At 43.8% G+C, this 20760-nt stretch overlaps 3 protein-coding genes across 6 annotated transcripts; 2 read left to right on the forward strand and 1 right to left on the reverse strand.

Moving 5' to 3' along the window:
* Positions 1-615: 615 nt before the first annotated feature.
* Positions 616-8380, forward strand: ube2g2 (ubiquitin-conjugating enzyme E2G 2 (UBC7 homolog, yeast)). The gene is made up of 6 exons (XM_058082762.2): positions 616-726; positions 1109-1144; positions 1967-2012; positions 3847-3965; positions 7355-7495; positions 7572-8380. Exons 1-6 carry the CDS (start codon positions 621-623, stop codon positions 7682-7684), a joined length of 561 nt encoding a protein of 186 aa, XP_057938745.2. The 5' UTR covers positions 616-620; the 3' UTR covers positions 7685-8380.
* A 116-nt stretch (positions 8381-8496) lies between these two features.
* LOC131136175 (thrombospondin-type laminin G domain and EAR repeat-containing protein-like) lies at positions 8497-15159 on the forward strand. Of its 4 annotated transcripts, none has more exons than XM_078795475.1 (16): positions 8497-9027; positions 9099-9260; positions 9343-9407; positions 9473-9634; positions 9887-10110; positions 10175-10265; positions 10381-10522; positions 12179-12310; positions 12455-12572; positions 12636-12750; positions 13339-13519; positions 13600-13658; positions 13723-13899; positions 13982-14160; positions 14227-14328; positions 14400-15159. In XM_078795475.1, the coding sequence occupies exons 2-16, from the start codon at positions 9179-9181 to the stop codon at positions 14551-14553; spliced, it is 1983 nt and encodes a 660-aa protein (XP_078651601.1). In that variant the 5' UTR covers positions 8497-9027; positions 9099-9178; the 3' UTR covers positions 14554-15159. The 4 variants fall into 4 exon arrangements, with proteins under 4 accessions (XP_078651601.1, XP_078651604.1, XP_078651603.1 ...); XM_078795478.1 differs by having other exon boundaries at positions 14436-15159; XM_078795477.1 differs by having other exon boundaries at positions 8497-9022.
* Positions 15160-16172: 1013 nt separating this feature from the next.
* LOC131135588 (uncharacterized) lies at positions 16173-19901 on the reverse strand. Its single transcript, XM_058081677.2, has 6 exons — positions 19734-19901; positions 19418-19660; positions 18168-18438; positions 16880-16938; positions 16578-16820; positions 16173-16445 (listed from the first exon to the last, which is right to left on the reverse strand). Exons 1-6 carry the CDS (start codon positions 19740-19742, stop codon positions 16173-16175), a joined length of 1098 nt encoding a protein of 365 aa, XP_057937660.2. The 5' UTR covers positions 19743-19901.
* Between the last annotated feature and the right edge of the window lie 859 nt (positions 19902-20760).

Genomic DNA, 20760 nt, shown 5'->3' on the forward strand with positions numbered 1-20760 from the left:
AGTACTCCAACTCGTCTTTTCTTATCTGAACTACTTTGATACCCCCAAATTCCCTCCAATGTTGTTTTAAACATAATATATGTTTTGCGGCTCCAGGCTATTTTTCTTCAGTGGGCATTGGGTAAAATGGCTCTTTTCATAGTAAAGGTTGCCGACCCCTGCACTAGGCCAATGCATCCCTCAGGTGGCAAATATTTGGACACCTGAACTAAAATTCACAGACGTGTGTGTTGTATGTGTACATTTATTTCACACACACAGTGACTATGGAGATTTATGGCACGTCACAACTGGCAGACATTTTTTTCTATTAGTTGTGTATGAAGAAGGTCCTTGTCTAGTTTGTACAATTATATATAACTTTGACATGTATGACAACACTGCCAGTGTACCTACTCACGTTTAAGTAATAAAATATTCACAAACCAACACTGTGTGTGCCTCCATATTCAGGGAAAACGTGTTTCTTCATTTCTGAAGGATGATTACAACACATGAATTGACTGTGAAACATAAAATGAAACATAACAAGGATTCCATTGACAAACTGCAGCAGCATTGTAAGCGGTTCCACTCCCGGGCACAGGGGGGCAGTGTTAGCCCATAGAAGAGATGTGCGCATGCGCACACAGGGCTCGCCGCTGGGATTGACAGCCGTAGCTGACAGCTACATAGGGACAGCAATGGCGGGCACAGCGCTCAAAAGGCTAATGGCCGAATACAAACGTGAGTACAAATGCAGCTCGCTAACTTTGCACGCCTGTACACCATTTAACTTTTGTTGTGTTTTAATTGTGTGTGCTCTCGTAAAATACGTGCACACCAGAATGTTAAATGGAGACACCTTCGTTTTAAGTGGTGTGAGTAGTAGAAAGTTGACCTGTGGAAGAGTGGCCATGTAAACTCAATACATTATATTGAGCTTGTATCCAATTTTGTTGATTTACACTGTAGAGGCCACCTTAGCGGACGAGGTAGCGTAACACTTGGTGTTGTTGTGATGCTACTTTTCTGTTAGCAGATTCTGTGCAGTGCTCACTGTTAGCATCTTAGCATGCTAGCCCAGTAGAGGCAGGATGGTAACCTGTCCACCTGCGTGTGTTTACAGAGCTGACTCTCAACCCGCCGGAAGGAATCGTCGCAGGTATTGTTGGCTTGTTAACTAATGACTTGACTGTTATTTTAGCAATAAATGACACTATCCTTCTCTGGCTGCAAATGACATTTTTTCCACTCGAAAGAGATAACGATAAAGAAGCACCACCGACTGACATATGTTTGGTTGTTGGAGAGGTACAGCATTTCTAATAGCTTCTCCACCTATTGTAGAAATATGAGAGTGTTAGATGGGATCTTTAGTTATGCTAGTGACAAGTAGCAACAATAGTAATGCAGCAATACCAGGTTTTTGAACAACATCCACACAATAGAGTGGAACCTCCAACTCAAATGGACACATACTCAAACCGATGATTGGTGTGACAGTGAGATGGACTTGGACATCACTGTTGTGTTTTGCTATAGTCAGAATGCTGTAGTGTCTCACCTCACCGTTGTTATCATAATACTGAAACTTTTTTTGGCTCTGTTTTGGGGTATTTTGCAACTGTTATCAAAATAAAAGCAGAGAATTTTGTTGTAACTGTGTTTAGTTAGCAAAGAACTTGAGTCAACCGCTGATGACATCATAGACAGGTGACGGAGCAGACTTCCGGTTCCTGTTTCCATCTATAAGCAAGCTAATAGGCTATTAGCAAGGATGCTTTGAGATAAAAATACAAGAACACAGTTTGACTCAAGCACTGAATTAATAACTCAGCAAAGACACACACTGTTATACGCTAACCAGAAAATGTCAACCACCCAAACAAGGTTTTACTTTATCTGTACTTGTGTACATGTGTTCTTTAAATGCCTCAGTACACTTTGCTAGGTGACAAGGTCCCGTATCTTTTGTGTGTCCCAGGTCCAGCCAATGAGGAGAACTTCTTTGAATGGGAGGCGCTCATCATGTGAGTATCAATTATTGCACCACAGTGCCGATGGAGATGAATGATTATAATAAACTACTATGCACTGGTTGTATAACAGCATTAATGTTGAGCAATTGAAGTAAATCTCATCATCTTAGCTTTTAGATAGATTGATGTTTCATTGATCTCAAGGGAAATTCAAAATTCTGTTTTTGGTCCTTCAGTTGCATGGTAAATGTGGACTTTTACCACGACTAAACCTGTTATTGTCTGAGATATTTCCCATCTACATGATGTCAGTGAAGGCGACAGCTGTGATTGATGTCAGCGTGTCCTTCAATTGAGCCTGATGACATCACTCTAACACCCCATCATTGTCTGGGACAGTCCTCAGCTGGGAACCTTACTTGAAGTACAAGAAAGAGCATATTGGGATGAGGAATGTATTTTATTTGACAGCAGCAGCATAGGTTGCATCGTAACAGACAAGGGGTGTTACAGTAACCATAATCATGGTTTGGTATGTACTTTGGTTTTAAGATCATCATAGTTGATTTATGTACAGCAGGGGTCTCAAACTCAATTTACCTGGGGGACACTGGAGCTAGGGTCTGGGCAAGGCTGGGCCGCATCAGGTTTTCCAAAAAAAAAACAAACGCATTTATTAAAAACAGAAAAATATACAAACTTTTTCAGTGCTTTGGTTCCAATTTTCTACAACAAAAGCTCTGATAAAACATTCCACTGTTCTCAAATATCTTAATTTTATTTTTCTACACAAAATAAGATGAAAAATAAATAAACAAATCAAGAATAAAGAAAATCAATCAATCAGTAATAAATAAATATAATAATAATAATAAAACTGCAAATAATAAAAACTTAAGAAACCACATATAGTTGGTGGGTATTATTTTTTTCAGATTAAAATTAACAAAGCATTATTAGAGCCCTGTAGACATATATTTATACACATTTTGCTACACATTTATACTTTTTTATTTACAACATATTGCGCAACTGCAGGGTCTTGAGACACATGCTAACTTGCAAATTAGAGAGCTAGCGACCTAAATGGTAGCCTTCAAGTTATTTCCTTTAAACTTAAATAGCCAAAAACTTACCACTTCCACATGGATAGGGAGGATAACTATTAACAGTTATTTAACCTTTAACATGAACATTAATCAAACGTAATCATTTTTTCTTGGTACATGATACCATACAGCATCCATATCAAACTTGCGCGGGCCGCACTAACATTAAACTTTCATATCAAGGCGGGGGCCTCAAACTGGTGTCCTGTAGGCCACATTTGGCCCACGGGCCGCATTTTTGAGACCCCTGATGTACAGTAAGGAAATAAAAGGTGATTGTCTTTCTTTGCTCCTAATACCACATTTTTAAACATTTATAAAGTGAATGAGATTTGTTGTCTAGCCCAAAAAGGCGGAGTGGCGTTTATACACAGTCTCAGAGAAGATATCGATAATTGGCAATCATGGCTGAGTAGGAAGAGAGTGAGGTTTTATGGTACTACTTTTCCCCTCTGTACTATTGCTTGCCAAAGGCTGGGCTACATTGTTGTGTGACATTAAGTGTGCCTCACTTCATAGTTACTGTGTGGGAAACCGATAGGCCTCTGTACCAAACCGGATGTTCCGTACCCAAAAATCAAAGTACGAATACATGAACTGCTACAGCTCTATAACACACAGCACATCATGATAAACACACATCTTCAAACTCCCAATGTACCAGCAGATGTTCCTGATTCCGAAATGGTCTTTAAAGCAGGGCAGCTTCTCTACTTTCTGAATCTTTTTTCAAATATCAGTTCTGATGCCTCTTGTGGGTCTGGTCCATGTTTCAGGGGTCCACAGGACACATGTTTTGAAGGCGGTGTCTTTCCAGCTGTCCTTACCTTCCCCTCCGATTATCCTCTCAGCCCTCCAAAGATGAGATTCACCTGCGACATGTTTCACCCCAACAGTAAGTCCGACAGCCCCAACTCTACCCCAGCTCTCACACTGCTCAGTCACATGACCTTGTAAACGGGAAGCATCAAACTACGGCCATTTGGCCTGTCAGGACCTGCTGTTGTGTTACCTTGTTCTTAGTGTTTTGATTAGTGGACTGGGCTCTAGTGTCACAACCGTCTAAGCACTCTGCACTGATTAGAGGACAGCTGACCCTTCACCACCACCACCACCATCATCATCATTATCATCATCTTGTTTTTGTCCTTGTGTGGACGTGTGCCAAATATGTCACTGAACTCACAGCAGTCATGTGACTCACACGCGCAGTGGTCTGGTGGGCCATCAACAAGCAACAGTAGCTCGAGCTCAATCGAGATCAAAGTCTCACCCTGTTGCCATGTCGCCACGCACCTCAAAGCAAGTCGACTGCCCGCATGACAGAAAGCCCGCAGCAGATGGGCTTTTGGGGGCTTTTAGGGGTGAAAACAATACACTCATCCCACAAGACAAGACGATACACTATATTGGGTTCACAAGAACAAGACGCAATATTTTAACTACAAGAACTACAATGACGAAATATAGCAGTGGACAGACAGGCTTTTTAAATTGAACTTAATCATAAAACAATGCTGCTATAGTTTCAAATATTTGTATAACATTCCATGCATGACCTAAGCATCATGTGTAACTTTTTTCCACTAATTGAAATAAAAACAAAATGATCAAAGTTGAAATAATGCCAACAGTTGCTACTAATCCTTTCTGTTGCTGTGTAGTTACCAGTGCCATTTTGTACCTGGACCTTAAGTGGGACTTGACCAGCCAGATTTTTTTTGGCACACGCTGAGAGGGCCAGTATTGTAAAAAAAAAAAAAAAAATATATATATATATATACAGTGAAGAAAATAAGTATTTGAACACCCTGCTATTTTGCTATTTCTCCCACTTAGAAATCATGGAGGGGTCTGAAATTTTCATCGTCGGTGCATGTCCACTGTGAGAGAGATAAACTAAAAAGAAAAATCCAGAAATCACAATGCATGATTTTTTAACAATTTATTTGTGTGATACAGCTGCAAATAAGTATTTGAACACCTGAGAAAATGAATGTTAATATTTGGTACAGTAGCCTTTGTTTGCTATTACAGAGGTCAAACGTTTCCTGTAGTTTTTCACCAGGTTTGCACACACTGCAGGAGGGATCTTGGCCCACTCCTCCACACAGATCTTCTCTAGATCAGTCAGGTTTCTGGGCTGTCGCTGAGAAACACGGAGTTTGAGCTCCCTCCAAAGATTTTCGATTGGGTTCAGGTCTGGAGACTGGCTGGGCCATGCTAGAACCTTGATATGCTTCTTACGGAGCCACTCCTTGGTTTTCCTGGCTGTGTGCTTCGGGTCGTTGTCGTGTTGGAAGACCCAGCCACGACCCATCTTCAATGCTCTGACAGAGGGAAGGAGGTTGTTCCCCAAAATCTCACAATACACGGCCCCAGTCATCCTCTCTTTAATGCAGTGCACTCGTCCTGTCCCATGTGCAGAAAAACACCCCCAAAGCATGATGCTACCACCCCCATGCTTCACAGTAGGGATGGTGTTCTTCGGATTGTACTCTTCATTCTTCTTCCTCCAAACACGCTTATTGGAATTATGACCAAAAAGTTCTATTTTGGTCTCATCTGACCATAAAACTTTCTCCCATGACTCCTCTGTATCATCCAAATGGTCATATGCAAACTTAAGACGGGCCTTGACATGTGCTGGTTTAAGCAGGGGAACCTTTCGTGCCATGCATGATTTCACATCATGACGTCTTAGTGTATTACCTACAGTAACCTTGGAAACGGTGGTCCCAGCTCTTTTCAGGTCATTGACCAAGTCCTGTCGTGTAGTTCTGGGCTGATTCCTCACCTTTCTTAGAATCATTGAGACCCCACGAGGTGATATCTTGCATGGGGCTCCACTCCGATTGAGATTGACCGTCATGTTTAGCTTCTTCCATTTTCTAATGATAGCTCCAACAGTGGACCTTTTTTCACCAAGCTGCTTGGTAATTGCTCCGTAGCCCTTTCCAGCCTTGTGGAGGTGTACAATTTTGTCTCTGGTGTCTTTGGACAGCTCTTTGGTCTTCGCCATGTTACAAGTTAAAGTCTTACTGATTGTATGGGGTGGACAGGTGTCTTTATGCAGCTAACGACCTCAAACAGGTGCATCTGATTCAGGATGATACATGGAGTGCAGGTGGACTTCTAATGGGCAGACTAACAGGTCTTTCAGGGTCAGAATTCTAGATGATACACAGGTGTTCAAATACTTATTTGCAGCTGTATCACACAAATAAATTGTTAAAAAATCATGCATTGTGATTTCTGGATTTTTCTTTTTAGTTTATCTCTCTCACAGTGGACATGCATCTACGATGAAAATTTCAGACCCCTCCATGATTTCTAAGTGGGAGAAATAGCAAAATAGCAGGGTGTTCAAATACTTATTTTCTTCACTGTATATATATATAAAGTGATGTGAAAATGTGTTTTTTAATTTTTTTTTAGCACAAATGTTTCAGATCATCAAGGAAATTTAAAAAACTGTCAACTCAATGCATAATGCTGTTTTTAAATGAAACTTTTTATTAAGGGAGAAAAAAAAATTGAAACTTACATGACCCTGGGTGAAAAAGTGATTGGCCCCTAAACCTAATAACTGGTTGGGCCACCCTTAGCAGCAACAACTGCAATCAAGCGTTTGCAATAACTTACAATGAGTATTTTGCAGGCTGCACGGCGGTCTAGTGGTTAGCTTGCAGACCTCACAGCTCGGAGACCCGAGTTCAATCCCACCCTCGGCCATCTCTTTGTGGAGTTTGCATGTCCTCCCCGTGCATGCGTAGGTTTTCTCCGGGTACTCCGGTTTCCTCCCACATTCCAAAAACATGCTAGGTTAATTGGCGACTCCAAATTGTCCATAGGTATGAATGTGAGTGTGAATGGTTGTTTGTCTATATGTGCCCTGTGGTTGGCTGGCCACCAGTCCAGGGTGTACCCCGCCTCTCGCCCGAAGACAGCTGGGATAGGCTCCAGCACCCTCCGCGACCCTTGTGAGGAAAAGCGGTAGAAAATGAATGAATGAATGATTTGAAGTTGGGCGGCACGGTGGTCTAGTGGTTACCACGCAGACCACGCAGAATGAATGTTTCCAAAGTGCTGCACAAAATAGTGAAAACAATAACTAAAAATAAAAAATGTATGCAGTAAAACTAAGCATTTATCTGATTTTGGGAAATCAGGAAATCAGTCCAACCCCCTCCCCAAACCCCACACACTGCGCACAGGGTACAGGAGTACAGTCTGCTTTGTTGTATGCGAGCTGTTTCAGTCATGTTATCCCCACCCTTGCAGTCTACCCAGACGGCCGTGTGTGCATCTCCATCCTGCACGCCCCTGGGGATGACCCAATGGGTTACGAGAGCAGCGCAGAGCGGTGGAGTCCTGTCCAGAGCGTGGAGAAGATCTTGCTGTCTGTGGTTAGCATGTTAGCAGGTAGGTGCTCTTGATGATGACACGTCTTCATGGAAACTCATACTCCCTGCATCTCTCCCTGCAACCACCCCCCCAGAACCAAACGACGAAAGTGGAGCCAACGTGGACGCCTCTAAAATGTGGCGGGAAGATCGGGATCAATTTTACAAACTTGCCCAGAAGATCGTACGCAAGTCTTTGGGGCTTTAATGACAACATCATCAGCCATCATAGTGTGTGAGTGTGTGAGTGTGTGTGTGTGTGTGTCTTGTGTGTGAAAGAGGCTGTGTACCAGAGGGCGAATGTCACCGTTCAGCTGAACACGGTTTTCATACATGTGATTTGCATAATGTAATTGTAGAGCCCTGGCCGCCTCCCAACCACACAAGAATACAAACATACACATACACACAGACAGCTGCTGTAGGAAGTGATGTCACATCATGGGAGCCTTTACTTCCTGGAAAGCATGTGCTGTTTTGTTTTTTCAACTCAGCTGCTATGTGAAAACAGGAAGTTGTCAGCTCAGAGTGGTGTTTGTGTACAAGTTGAGACAAAACCTAGCTCAGCTTTTTGACCTTGTTGTGGCAATAGTCGTGAGCTGTTTTTTCAACAAAAATGTATCCTGGGAGTTGTAGCTCATTAATATTTACATGGCGTGTGCGCGTGTGTACGGGGCAGTCAGCCAGGATGAGGCGCTCTGCTTTAAGCGGGGGAATTCCTGCCCTCCCTGATCCCACCTAAGAGCAAGACGTGCAGACAAGCGGCCTCTGGCTCGTCTTTTAATCTTTCTTGTCATCTTCACTTGACAACACTTCAAACGCTTGCCAGGCTGCACTCACGAAGGCAACACTTGGACTTTTCAAAAGAGGAATAAGATAATAAAGTTGATCACTTTCAACGTCACCTGTCTTATTTGTGCATTTTGAGGCAATATTGATTTTATAGAGTGATGTCACTATATGATTGTCACGGCGCAATTTCAGCGTCAAGTGGAAAAAAGAATGAAGGATCAACATCAAAGGATGCAAGTAAGAGATTTTGATCATTCTCTCAAAGTATTTTGATTTTGTTAGCTAACCAACACATGTATGATGTAAACACCATGATGTAAAAAAAAAGTAAGAATAACAGCCATCTTCATAACACAACATATAAATTAGTAACACTGTAATTAAGCCATTAATAACAGATTGTTAAATGTGTTTTCTGAAGAAACCGGATGTCCTTGAACTACACACCTTGATGGAAACTACCATCTATCTTTTGCATCAGATTTGTTTGAAGGAGGCGGTTTATGGCTTTTTAGCTCCGCCCCACTCTTTCAAGGGAGTGCAGGTGGAGCGAGTGTCTCACCTGCAGCTCAACTACCTCTATCTTCACTGGATCAAGCATCACGTGGACATCAAGCTGCCAGGTGTGAAGACTTGAAGTAGCACCACTCAGAATCTGACAAACTTTGGCAGAGGAGGGAATGATGAGAACATTGCAGGAGTTGTCAAGCTACGCTCTGGACCGCACGGGACCATCCACGATGTTGGTAGACCTGTGAGGTAGCACTAAATCCTTAGAGGTCTGAATTTGCCATGAAGTGTTTCTTCAGTCTTGGTATTGTTGATTGCAGATGAGCTGGAAAGTAGCGGCTTGTGAATGAGGTTGTTGGACAAGCGGCCCGCCAAGGTAAGCTGACAGCAACCAGACGTGATGTTGACATGCGGTGTCCTGCTTGTCACCGGCATGTTGCTGGCGTCTGCAGTCCTGAGTCACAGCTGGAGACCCTGCACAGGTGACACATCTTTTTACAACAATATTCGCCTGTATGGACCTGGCCCATCAGATATTTGGGATTTGATCTGTTCTTTCACCAGATCTGCTGCCTCTCGACCTCCTGGCCAGGGTCTTGCAGCAGCAAGGACAAGCCGTGCCCCCACAGGTATGACACAGTTGGTTTGGTAGGAGGGGCATAGTAACGAAATGACCAATAAACTGACCTTTTAGGTGCAGATGGTACAGTCCAGGGGGTCCAGAGGTCTTCGTTTGTCCAGCGCCATGGCAACATCGCTAAGTTTCCCTGCCTCTCAAATCTTCACCAACTGTGACTTCTTCCCTGCTGAGTTCTCGTTGGTCATTACTTTCAAGATGCCGAGGCTGAGACAGAAGGTGATCTGGATCTAAATTCCAATGTGGTCTGTCCTGGTCTAAGTTCTACCCTCTCGTGCTCTGTTTATTCTACTGAAGTCTCTCCATGTCTGTTGTAGTGTCATGGAGTCTGTTCTGTAGTGTTCGAATTCTGCATGATCTTTTGCTTCTTCTACTTCCAGTATGTTCAAGCCTCTGTGCTCCTCTTGCTGGTCTCTTCAAGTCTCTCCTGATCTGGTTGCTAATCCAACTCAACTTTCTCTCTGCTTCCAGAGGAACGAGTATATGTTTTCTATGGAGGCGGATTCGCTGTTGCTAGGGTTACGTGTTTCACAGAACTGCATCCATTTAACGGTCAATCATCCTAGCGCCGGGAGGCGGAGCCGGCTGAGCTTCAAGGAGGTGCAGTTGGATGATAACCGCTGGCACACGATAGTGCTGGCCGTCACTGGACCGCACGCGGCTCTGACCATCGACTGCGGACTGCCTCTGGAGCTGTGAGTGGACACTCTATGTCCACTATGACTGTGTCTGCTTTTTAATAAATGTCTCATTTCACAGTACACAGGTTCTCCCCTTCCCTGCTGCCTTAAGCACCAGAGGGTCCAGGGTCTTCATAGGCACCAGGAAGAAGCGAATGGGACGCTTCTCCGTGAGTCTTCAGGGATCGTTTGCGTTACTCTTTGCTTTCGAGCTTACCTTCCCACAAAGTACCTGACTAAGCTCCTAAGTCACAGCTGTTGAACTTCATCAACCGATGGTTTCAGGGTTTACTACGTCAGCTGGTTCTGCTTCCCGGTTCAGATGCCACTTCTAGACTGTGTCCCAACTCAGACCCCCACCTGGCAGAGCTGGTTGTCCCCCAAATCCTTCAGAGGTCAGAGTGGCCCAGTCCAGTTTACCCTTATGGTGAGTATCACAACTTTAACAGTCAAATATTCTTTTCATTTGCAATGTTATGTTCATGTTTGCCACCCTCGGCCATCTCTGTGTGGAGTTTGCATGTTCTCCCCGTGCATGTGTGGGTTTTCTCCGGGTACTCCGGTTTCCTCCCACATTCCAAAAACATGCTAGGTTAATTGGTGACTCCAAATTGTCCATAGGTATGAATGTGAGTGTGAATGATTGTTTGTCTATATGTACCCTGTGATTGGCTGGCGACCAGTCCAGGGTGTACCCCGCCTCTTGCCCAAAGACAGCTGGCATAGGCTCCAGCACCCCCGCGACCTTTGTAAGGATAAGCGGTAGAAAATGAATGAATCTATGTTCATATTTGTCCAAATGCTAAAGTCAAGTGATTAGTGTGGTTATTTCATATTACACAACAATACTAGAGACAAGTAGGAAAACTGTGTGAGTGAAAATGATGAACAAAGAATAAAGAACATTTATCAAATAAAATATATGGTACGTCATGACTAAATATAATTTTTTTTTTTTTTTAAAGTTGCTATATAAAATAGTGGTGATCCAATTAAACTTGACTTGTGATAATTCTGGGCTACTGATGAGCTGACAAATCTGTTTTAAGTCTCGGACATGAAGTTTTTATGGACTGAGTTGCTTCTGGCCGCCTTTTCTCAAGTTTAGTATAAAATGGAATACGTTTGACGCCCCTCTGACTGACGGACTCATGACTCACTGAATTGAGGAGCCACATATGCACATTTACTTGTGACGTTGTCCAGAGACAAAAGGAGAATGGGTGCTGATAAAGGACTTTTGAACGTACATCAGTTTCTTTGTTATTGCTGTTCTCAATTTGTGCAAATTTGAGCACTGAACTGAAATTCACGGTTTGTATACTTAAATACTGTGTAGTTATGTTGGAGATATGTTGCTTTTGTTTGGTACAGCATAGTAAAACTATATATTGTTTCATATAAACAATCCCTTTGGGTCTCAAAATACATGTTGCCAATAGTGGTCACCACATACAGTATATCGATATCAACGCCGTAGATGAGTTGACGACATAAACGAGACTTGACGTATGTTAAATTATCACATACTACAGTATTAATTGGCCCTGTACCCTAGAAACCGCCCATGAATGATACGGGAAAAGGCCGAAATGATACTGTGTCAAAGCCCAGGGCAGTGATACTGATAAAATATAGAGTTTAACCATGTCCAGTATCAGCCCCCGTAGCTGTCCACTCAGAGCGCGCTGCTCTGGTATCGTGCCCGTGAAACAACCAATCAGAGAACAGCGCACAAGCGTGAACACACACTATAAATATTCCTAGTGCTTCTCCAGTCACCAAAAAACCCAAACTTGATTAATGGAACTTTAATTGTCAGACATTGATAAGATAAGACTGTTGATAAAATATTATTGTTGAAATATTTTTGCAATTATTGTGTTTACACTGTTTAGATATAATACATGTAATAAACTGAACATTTTCTGGAAACAAAATGGTCTTTTGATTAAATAGTACCTGATAATAAGCTCATGATTAAATAATATGTGATAATAAGATCATCACATGGTTTGTCTGGTATCAGGCCAGGTATCATGCCCGCCTATAAATATGTAACATGACTGTGTGTGATGTTCAGAGGCGGAGGCGACGGTGACAGCGGGGAGTTGTCCGCCTTGTTCCCGTGCAGAAGAAGGTCAGCTGTGGTTTAATGTGCCAAGGAAAAGCGTCCTCATGTGTGATGGCCTCATGTGGAAAAGTCTATTCGGTGGTGAGTAATATCAATGGCCGCCATTACCATCACCATTAAGTAGTGTGGGCTGCATGATGCACACCTTTGACTAGTCCAAACATGAGGACCTGAGGGTGTCATCAAGGTGGTTTTGGCTCAAGAATCAAGCATGTGTTTCTGTAGGTTCCGAACGATTGGACTACTTGGAGGACTTCCAGGACTTGTACACATTCTCCGAAACCTTCGATGTGGAAGTCTTCTCCATACCGTCTGCAGGCCTCTTCATGGCTGCTGCCAACAGGTGAGATGGTTTTTTAATGGGTTCCTGTGAACGAGATAGTGGACTGTTTTTCTCCTTCCACAGGGACTCTGGGCCCGGCTCGGGTATCTATAGGTGGACCAACGGGTCTTTTGGGCTTTATCAGAATATCAGCACTCAGGAGGCTCGAGCTTGGAAACATTTCACCATTGATGGCCAGGTGAGCCACTGGGGTGTTGTGGGGGGGGGGGGGGGGCAAATACAAAATATATACGATTAGAAGCTCGCTTGTGGTTGGCTGCTGTTACCAAGGTTACAATAATAGTTACCTCCAACTCAAACATGACCTTCTCCTCAATGGCAAACACCACCTGGTCCTCCTTTCCCATAGCTAATGCTAGGTGCTAACCTGGATCCTCCTGAAGGCAACAGGTGTTAAGTTGATACAAAATGAAGATATTTACCTGAAGAAGGAGAACAATGGTTTGAGGGAGTTCAAGAGGTTGAAGCTTTGTTGGTGGCCTCAGCCTTTGAGCAGCACGAAAGTGGGTGTGTTCTACTCTTCCCGTCATTGTTTAGCCGCCACCTGAGCACACGCAAACAATGTCGAACGTTGTACATCGCAGACATTTTGTCACAGTGTGTCCCGATTGGCTGGTCCGATTAGAGTCGAGGCGTTCTTTGAATGAAACAGACAAGGCTGGACGTCACGTATATGAATCAGAAACACGGCACGGGGTTCTTGTTTACGTCCGTGTCAACAGTGATGTTTATTGGCAGGTGAACAACACGATTTCTCCTGCTTTAGTCTTTCCTCGTGGTGGCAAACTCCAGGGAGGCGGAGCCGGAGCTGTCAGTCATCTACCGGTGGAATGGGCGGCGGCAGCGTTTTGTGCGGCATCAAATGTTGGAGACCCATGCCGCTGTGGACTGGGAGGCCTTTCACATGCACAACCACAGCTTCCTGGTGGTAGCCAATCACAGACGAGGTCATATCAGAATATCGAATTCTGATTCTCTCAGGTGGAGCGCTGACATAAAAAAACTAATGTCTCCATCCTGTCCACAGCCAGAGACTCCAATCACAACATCAACAGTGTCATCTACAGGTGGAACCCCAAGTCCAAGGTAGTGTGTTCGGATCTGCTTTCTACTGCCCGTTGCTTTCTTGTCTGACGTTCGGTTTTGTCAGATATTTGAGGTCAACCAGACCCTGTCCACCTCTGGAGCGTACGACTGGGAATTCTTTACCATCGGACCGTACCACTTCCTTGTGGTCGCTAACACCTTCGACGGTCAGACCACTGTCATCACCTCAACCGTTTACGTTTGGCTGAATGGACGTTTTCGGACCTTCCAGAACATCCCGGTCAGTGTTTGTGGTGATTGATTAATCTGATCAGAGCCATGATCTCCCATGTTCTCCTTTGAACTTGCTGTTCTCGCTACAGACGGTGGGGGCGACAGACTGGGAGACGTTTGAGATTGATGGCAGGTTCTTCTTGGCTGTGGCCAATAGTCAGAAGGTGTCCGAGCTAGGCCCGAGTCTCTACAGCATCAACTCCACCGTCTATGAGCTCAGCACCATCAGCTGGACCTTCATTCGCTTCCAAGACATCCTAACCCACAGGTGTGTGGAAAGAACTTTTTCCAGCGATCTTCAAAACCTGTAACTTGTGGGACTTGTTCTACTTAGTGCCCTGGACTGGGAGTTCTTCACCGTCGGACAGGAGAAGTTCTTGGTGGTAGCCAACTCTCATGATGGAAGGTCATACTCTGTGAATAGTGTGGTCTACAGGTGAATACTTCCTATGAGATGGTTGCCAAGGAAGCTCTTCTGTCCTGGTCTTCATGCATGTGTGGTTTCAGGTGGCAGGGCTATGAGGGCTTTGTTCCTGTCCACAGCCTGCCCACATTCGGCTGCAGAGATTGGGAACACTTCAGCACAGACAGAGACTCTTTCCTGGTCTACTCCAGTGCCACCTCCAGACTCAGCAAGGTGTTCAAACTCAGGACGTATTGATAGCCTCTTGCTCTTGAGAACTCGTTCCAGACCATCCATCCATCTGGCCATCTGGAACCTATCCCAGGTGACTGTGGTCCAAAGACACATTACATCGATCCTGCTACACTATCAGTAAGTTTTTGTAGACCTGACAATGGAACCTCTTGCTTGCAACCAACATGCTAACACATACCTAAAAAATAATAATGCCTGTGGGTAGTTGCTATGCTATCAAGATCGTTTTTATCGCCCGTTGTCAGGGTTGCGTGCGTAATGACGCTCAGGGCAGTGCTGTTAGCTGTTAGCAGCTTGTTAGCTTCCTTTGTTGCGCCCAATGAAATCCACTTTATTTCTCTAATTCTGTTTCATGTTTTAAATGTTTTGAATTCATTTTTTTTACCTTTTGCCACCCTAGAGTGTGTAAAATAAAATATTGGTTAATTAAATTAAACAATCTTTACATATATTGATGCAATACATCATGAATTCAGAAACGGATGTAGCTTTGCTAACTTCGCTAATGCTAACACACAATGCTACAAAATCCTCAAGCAGTAAAACAAAAAGCGGTAATTACACGGATACAGCCTAACTCGCGTGTACACAGCCACACTAGCATGTTCTGCTAAACTAACCCAGTTAGCTTACATTCACGCTCCGTAAGAGATAAGTGATAAAGTATTTGAGTGTTTGCCGTTTCAACATGTTTAGTTTGGGAGGGCGACAAACTAATAATTAAGCTAACTGCTCACTAGTAGCATCAATAGTCATGGCTACTTGTATCACAAATAAAGCTGCAACAACAAAACGGGATGTGATGCTAAATGTATGGAGCTAGGATGCTAATGCTGTGTTCCAAAAAACTACCTCCCACTCGGAGTTTCATGCACTCAGGAATACAGCCAGGAAGCTAATGCTGTGTTGTCGACGGCTGTAGGGAAGCATGAAATATCTTTTTTTGAAGCTTCTGAGGTCCAAACTTTGGGAATGCCGTCTCTTTAAGGGGTGCTGGACTCACGAAAAAGAGAAGGCTCTTTTTTTTTTCTTAATTTATTTCCAGGACATTACTAAAGTTATGTGTAAAATCAGTATACTCATGTACAAAACATATAAATGTTTATTATTTATATATATTCTACTCAATATGCAACACAGTGTTTTGTACAAGGTTACCACTGTCATTAATTGCTTGAATTCAATTACTTAATACAGATGATGAATGATAACCGACACATTTGTACATCCATAAGTCAAACCCACAGCGCACTGCCTCACCTGCGACTATACTTAAGCGAGTAATTGAAATTAAATAATAATTTTAAAAAAATAGCCTAGTGTGAATATGCTGTTGATTGCCCTCCATGTTGTGTTCACACATAAACGCAGACTTTACTTACAGTCATGCATTGTTTTCATTGCACTTTCTGTATTATGTGGATATGATATGTGTGTTTCATCTGGTAAGTCCACCATTCTGATTATTAAACATCAGCGCCATTGTTGATTATCTGACATATTTTATTTGGAATATCACTATATAGTTGCTTATGGTTCAATTTGTCTAGTACTGCTGACTGATTAGAATACTGACATGGCCCAAAAAAAGATACCCTGGGATCAGTCCAGTTCTTCTGTGATCAATAGTCTGTGATGCGTCTGACCGATCCCACTCGGGCGCTCCTGCCCCCCCACTCACTGAACCGTTTGTACTTCCCAGGTCTGATTAGGTACATCCTACCCAGGTAGTTGGGCTGCTCATAGAAGAGCCAGTTGCCGTTGGTTACAGTGCAGGAGAAAATGTCCTGCTTCTGGAAGCGCTCCATGACGCTGGGACAGTCATCCGCTAGATCCATCATCTGACCTCCGAACTCGATGCGCTCAAACAGGCGCATGTTGAAGGTCCCCTGCTCCTGGTTGGGCCATATAAATATTGGATAATTAAACATATTGCAGATTGGGGGTGATCGGGGTGATCATTTGAGTAGAGGCCAATATTTGAGGAAATATATTACAAGCGATCCACTGTCAATTTTTTGGCTCACCATCGGGATGACTCGGCAGGACCCCACCGTCTCGCCCAGATCGGTCCAGTGTTGGCGATCTGGGTAGTCACCCCTCTTCAGGTAGCACTGATTGCCGCCGTAGTGATCTTTGTCGTAGATCATGAAGCATCCGGCCTCCACCCTAATGGAGCCGCAGCGAGACAGGAAGGGTTTCAAGTCCACGCAGTCGTTGCCGCACTGGAAACGGCACCCGGAGAAGTCCTTGTCTTCGTAAAAGATGATCTAAAAAAGGACAAATTGTGAGCTTGTTCATGATGAAGAAGTGTATGGAGTGTTTTTACCTTTGCCATGTTGGCCTGTTTTCCCCCCCAGCCTGGACCCGTGTGCCCCGCTGTCCGACCTGTTCCATACTTTATGTAGTGAATGTGAAACACAGACTCAGCACTTGTCTTTCACATTGTAATAAGTCTGTTTGGAGCATTAGCCTACAGACCTACTGTTGTTCTAAATGCTATGGTAATGTATAATTAAACCTCCATTAACCTAAATAATAATAACCAAGAAGTAGACATAGCATCTGCGCTAACTCATATTTTTAAAGCAGGTTATTGTAATGTTATTTTTACTATTAAAAGAATAAGGATAATGTATGAAATGAAATGTACACATTGTTATGGCTTTACTACTATACTGCCCCCAGTGGTAATGTTGAGCAGTGCAGCGTTCCAAGATGGAATGACGCTGGTTGTCATGGAAACTCCCACCAAACAACTTCAAATCATTCATTCATTCATATTCTACCGCTTTTTCCTCACGAGGGCTGGCGAGAGGCGGGGTACATCCTGGACTGGTTGCCAGACAAACAACCATTCACACTCACATTCATACCTATGGACAATTTGGAGTTGCCAATTAACCTAGCATGTTTTTGGAATGTGGGAGGAAACCGGAGTACCCGGAGAAAACCCACGCATGCATGGGGAGAACATGCAAACTCCACACAGAGATGGCCGAGGGTGGAATTGAACCCTGGTCTCCTAGTTGTGAGGTCTGCGTGGTAACCACTCTCCACCGTGCCGCCCAACTTCAAATCATTCATTCATTCATTTTCTACCGCTTTTTCCTCACAAGGTTTGCGGGGGTGCTGGAGCCTATCCCTTTGGGTGAGAGGCGGGGTACACCCTGGACTGGTCGCCAGCCAATCACAGGGCACATATAGACAAACAACCATTCACACTCACATTCATACCTATGGACAAGCATGTTTTTTTGGAATGTGGGAGGAAACCCGGAGAGAACATGCAAACTCCACACAGAGATGTCCGTGGGTGGAATTGAACCCTGGTCTCCTAGCTGTGAGGTCTGCATGCTAACCACTATCCACCGTGCCGCCCAACTTCAAAACATTTAAAAATAATTTGATAGTGCATCTGTGCATGTGTCAGTGTTTTATTCAAGCTTCCAATGAGATCTAAGATGGTTTTCGGTGACCAATCCCTGCAGGACAACATTCCTCCAAAACGCAGGGAGCAAGAACAAAAGTGAACAAATTTAAGCATGGATGCCATTTTATTCAGCGTATGAGAAAGTGCAAAGAGTAAACACTTGACAAGGATCTCGGTCTTCCTTAGAGGTCCATGAGACGCTTGATGGAGCCCACCCTGGAGGTGGTGCCACTCCACTCATTGAAGCTCCTGTAGGTTCCAGGCCTCAGGTAGAAGTGGCGTCCTCTGTAGTTGGGCTGCTCGTACAGGAGCCAGTGGCCGTCGGCTACATCGCACGAGTTGAAGTTGGAGACACGGAAGCGGTCGCTGAGGTTGGGGCAGTCGTCGGTCAGCTCCATCATCTGGCCCTCCATGTCAAAGTGCTCGTACAACCTCAACCTGAAGGCACCGCGGTGCTACAGAGGGGGTAGGAAGGTCATGAACAGGGTCCTTATGGGTTTGACATTTCAAAATGATACTTTTTCCAGACTCAGTAAATGCAACAATTAATCAGAGAATCAATGATTAATTGATTACCCAACTATTTTGTTATTGAGTATAGCTTTTTTATTCATTCATTCATTTTCTACCGCTTATCCTCACAAGGGTCGCGGGGGTGCTGGAGCCTATCCCAGCTGTCTTTGGGCGAGAGGCGGGGTACACCCTGGACTGGTCGCCAGCCAATCACAGGGCACATATAGACAAACAACCATTCACACTCACATTCATACCTATGGACAATTTGGAGTCACCAATTAACCTAGCATGTTTTTGGAATGTGGGAGGAAACCGGAGTACCCGGAGAAAAGACACGCATGCACGGGGAGAACATGCGAACTCCACACAGAGATGGCCGAGGGTGCAATTGAACCCTGGTCTCCTAGCTGTGAGGTCTGCGTGGTAACCACTAGACCACCGTGCCGCCCAACTTCAAATCATTAATTCATTCATTCATTTTCTACCGCTTTTTCCTCACGACGGTTGCGGGGGTGCTGGAGCCTAACCCAGCTGTCTTTGGGCGAGAGGCGGGGTACACCCTGGACTGGTCACCAGCCAATCACAGGGCACATATAGACAAACAACCATTCACACTCACATTCATACCTATGGACAATTTGGAGTCACCAATTAACCTAGCATGTTTTTGGAATGTGGGAGGAAACCGGAGTACCCGGAGAAAACCCACGCATGCACGGGGAGAACATGCAAACTCCACACAGAGATGGATGAGGGTGGAATTGAACCCTAGTCTCCTAGCTGTGAGGTCTGCGCGCTAACCACTCTCCACCGTGCAGCCTTGTTTTTTGATTAAAAAATGTAAATATCCTCAGAACTTCGCCTGTCAAATAGCGTGTGACAGGTAAAGGAGGGTCAGGGGTTGGAGGAGGACCTTACCATGGGGATGAGGCGGCAGGAGCGAACACAGTCATTCATGCATGTGGTGCCCATGTAGTCGGGGTTGTCACCCCTGCTCATGAAGCACTGGTTGCCCATGTAGCCAGGGCGGTCGTAGATCATGAACATGCCGCTCTCCACGCGGATGGAGTGGCAGCGGTCGAACATGGCCTGCAGGTCTGTGCAGTCGCCGGTGCACTCATAGTGGCGGCCCCGGAAGTTCCTGTCCTCGTAGAAGATGATCTGAAACAGAAATAAAAATAAAAACCTTCATATGAATGACGTGGAGGGATAAAGTCAAGAGTCGCATGCTGACCTTTCCCATATTTGCAGTCTCAGTGTGCGTTTTTTTTTGGCAAACAGACAAGTGTCACACATATATATACAGTATGTATATATACACACACACACTGCTTGTTGTTGTAGACGTGGACCACTGTCAGCACAGATGCTGCAGGAGTCTTCTCCATCCTCTGGCTCATTGTGTTGCTTCCAGAAAGATCCAGCGGTCTAGCGCTGCGGTCCTTTTGTTTGCTTGAATGGGATGCAGTCCATGACGGCCTTACTGTTTTAAATGCAGCTATGCAAACACAGGGAAGAGACACTCAGCAACATTTCACTCACAGTTAGAGTACATGCAGTATGTGTATTTGCACGACTTCTGTACTACTTTATAAAACACACAACTCGTTCATGATTGTGTTACATAACTTGACATTTTCAACTAGCTAGCATTGTGGAACGACAAAACTCTGATGATGTTATTCACAGCCTGGTTGCTATGCAGATTTCATAGGGCACAATCACATCATAGATCTATTACATATAGTAGAATGAAATTGCAACAGCTCTATTTTCAGTGCAAGACAGTATGACAGTACAAAATATAGAAATTAGAAGAATAAATAATAATAAATAAAGGGTCTACATTGTAGAGGACGATTCGTTGCCTTGGTTACATGGTCTTGTTGAGGGAGATGATGGCTCGAGGAAAGAAACAGTTTTTTAGTCTGTTTGTCTGTGCCCTATATATATATATATATATATATATATATATACACATACATACATATACACATACATACATATATACTTATATACACATACATATATATACATATACACACATACATATATATACACACATACATATATATATACATATATATATATAAATATGACTGAAAGCCTATTTATCATCATTTGTTTTTGAATCAGGGCTCTGTATTATATATAATACACACATATATATATGTATATAAGACACAGACTGCCTCCCTGTGCTTATGTACTGAATATAAACAGCTAAATAGAAATAACATTTAAATCCATCATAAGAACAC

The sequence above is a fragment of the Doryrhamphus excisus genome, linkage group LG12 (genome assembly GCF_037039965.1).
Source record: "Doryrhamphus excisus strain RoL-2023G ecotype Guam linkage group LG12, RoL_Dexc_Guam_v1.1, whole genome shotgun sequence".
In the NCBI taxonomy this organism is placed as follows: domain Eukaryota; kingdom Metazoa; phylum Chordata; class Actinopteri; order Syngnathiformes; family Syngnathidae; genus Doryrhamphus; species Doryrhamphus excisus.

Coding starts and splice junctions, on each gene's coding strand:
- ube2g2 (XM_058082762.2), top strand. CDS start 621: ATGCGCACACAGGGCTCGCCGCTGGGATTGACAGCCGTAGCTGACAGC. Junction 727..1,108: donor GCTAATGGCCGAATACAAAC/GTGAGTACAAAT, acceptor GTGTGTTTACAG/AGCTGACTCTCAACCCGCCG. Junction 1,145..1,966: donor GCCGGAAGGAATCGTCGCAG/GTATTGTTGGCT, acceptor TGTGTGTCCCAG/GTCCAGCCAATGAGGAGAAC.
- LOC131136175 (XM_078795475.1), top strand. CDS start 9,179: ATGTTGACATGCGGTGTCCTGCTTGTCACCGGCATGTTGCTGGCGTCT. Junction 12,573..12,635: donor TTCATGGCTGCTGCCAACAG/GTGAGATGGTTT, acceptor CTCCTTCCACAG/GGACTCTGGGCCCGGCTCGG. Junction 12,751..13,338: donor ATTTCACCATTGATGGCCAG/GTGAGCCACTGG, acceptor CTCCTGCTTTAG/TCTTTCCTCGTGGTGGCAAA.
- LOC131135588 (XM_058081677.2), bottom strand. Junction 16,939..18,167: donor CAAGCGTCTCATGGACCTCT/AAGGAAGACCGA, acceptor AGTATGGAACAG/GTCGGACAGCGGGGCACACG. Junction 16,821..16,879: donor AACAGGCCAACATGGCAAAG/GTAAAAACACTC, acceptor GTCCTTTTTTAG/ATCATCTTTTACGAAGACAA.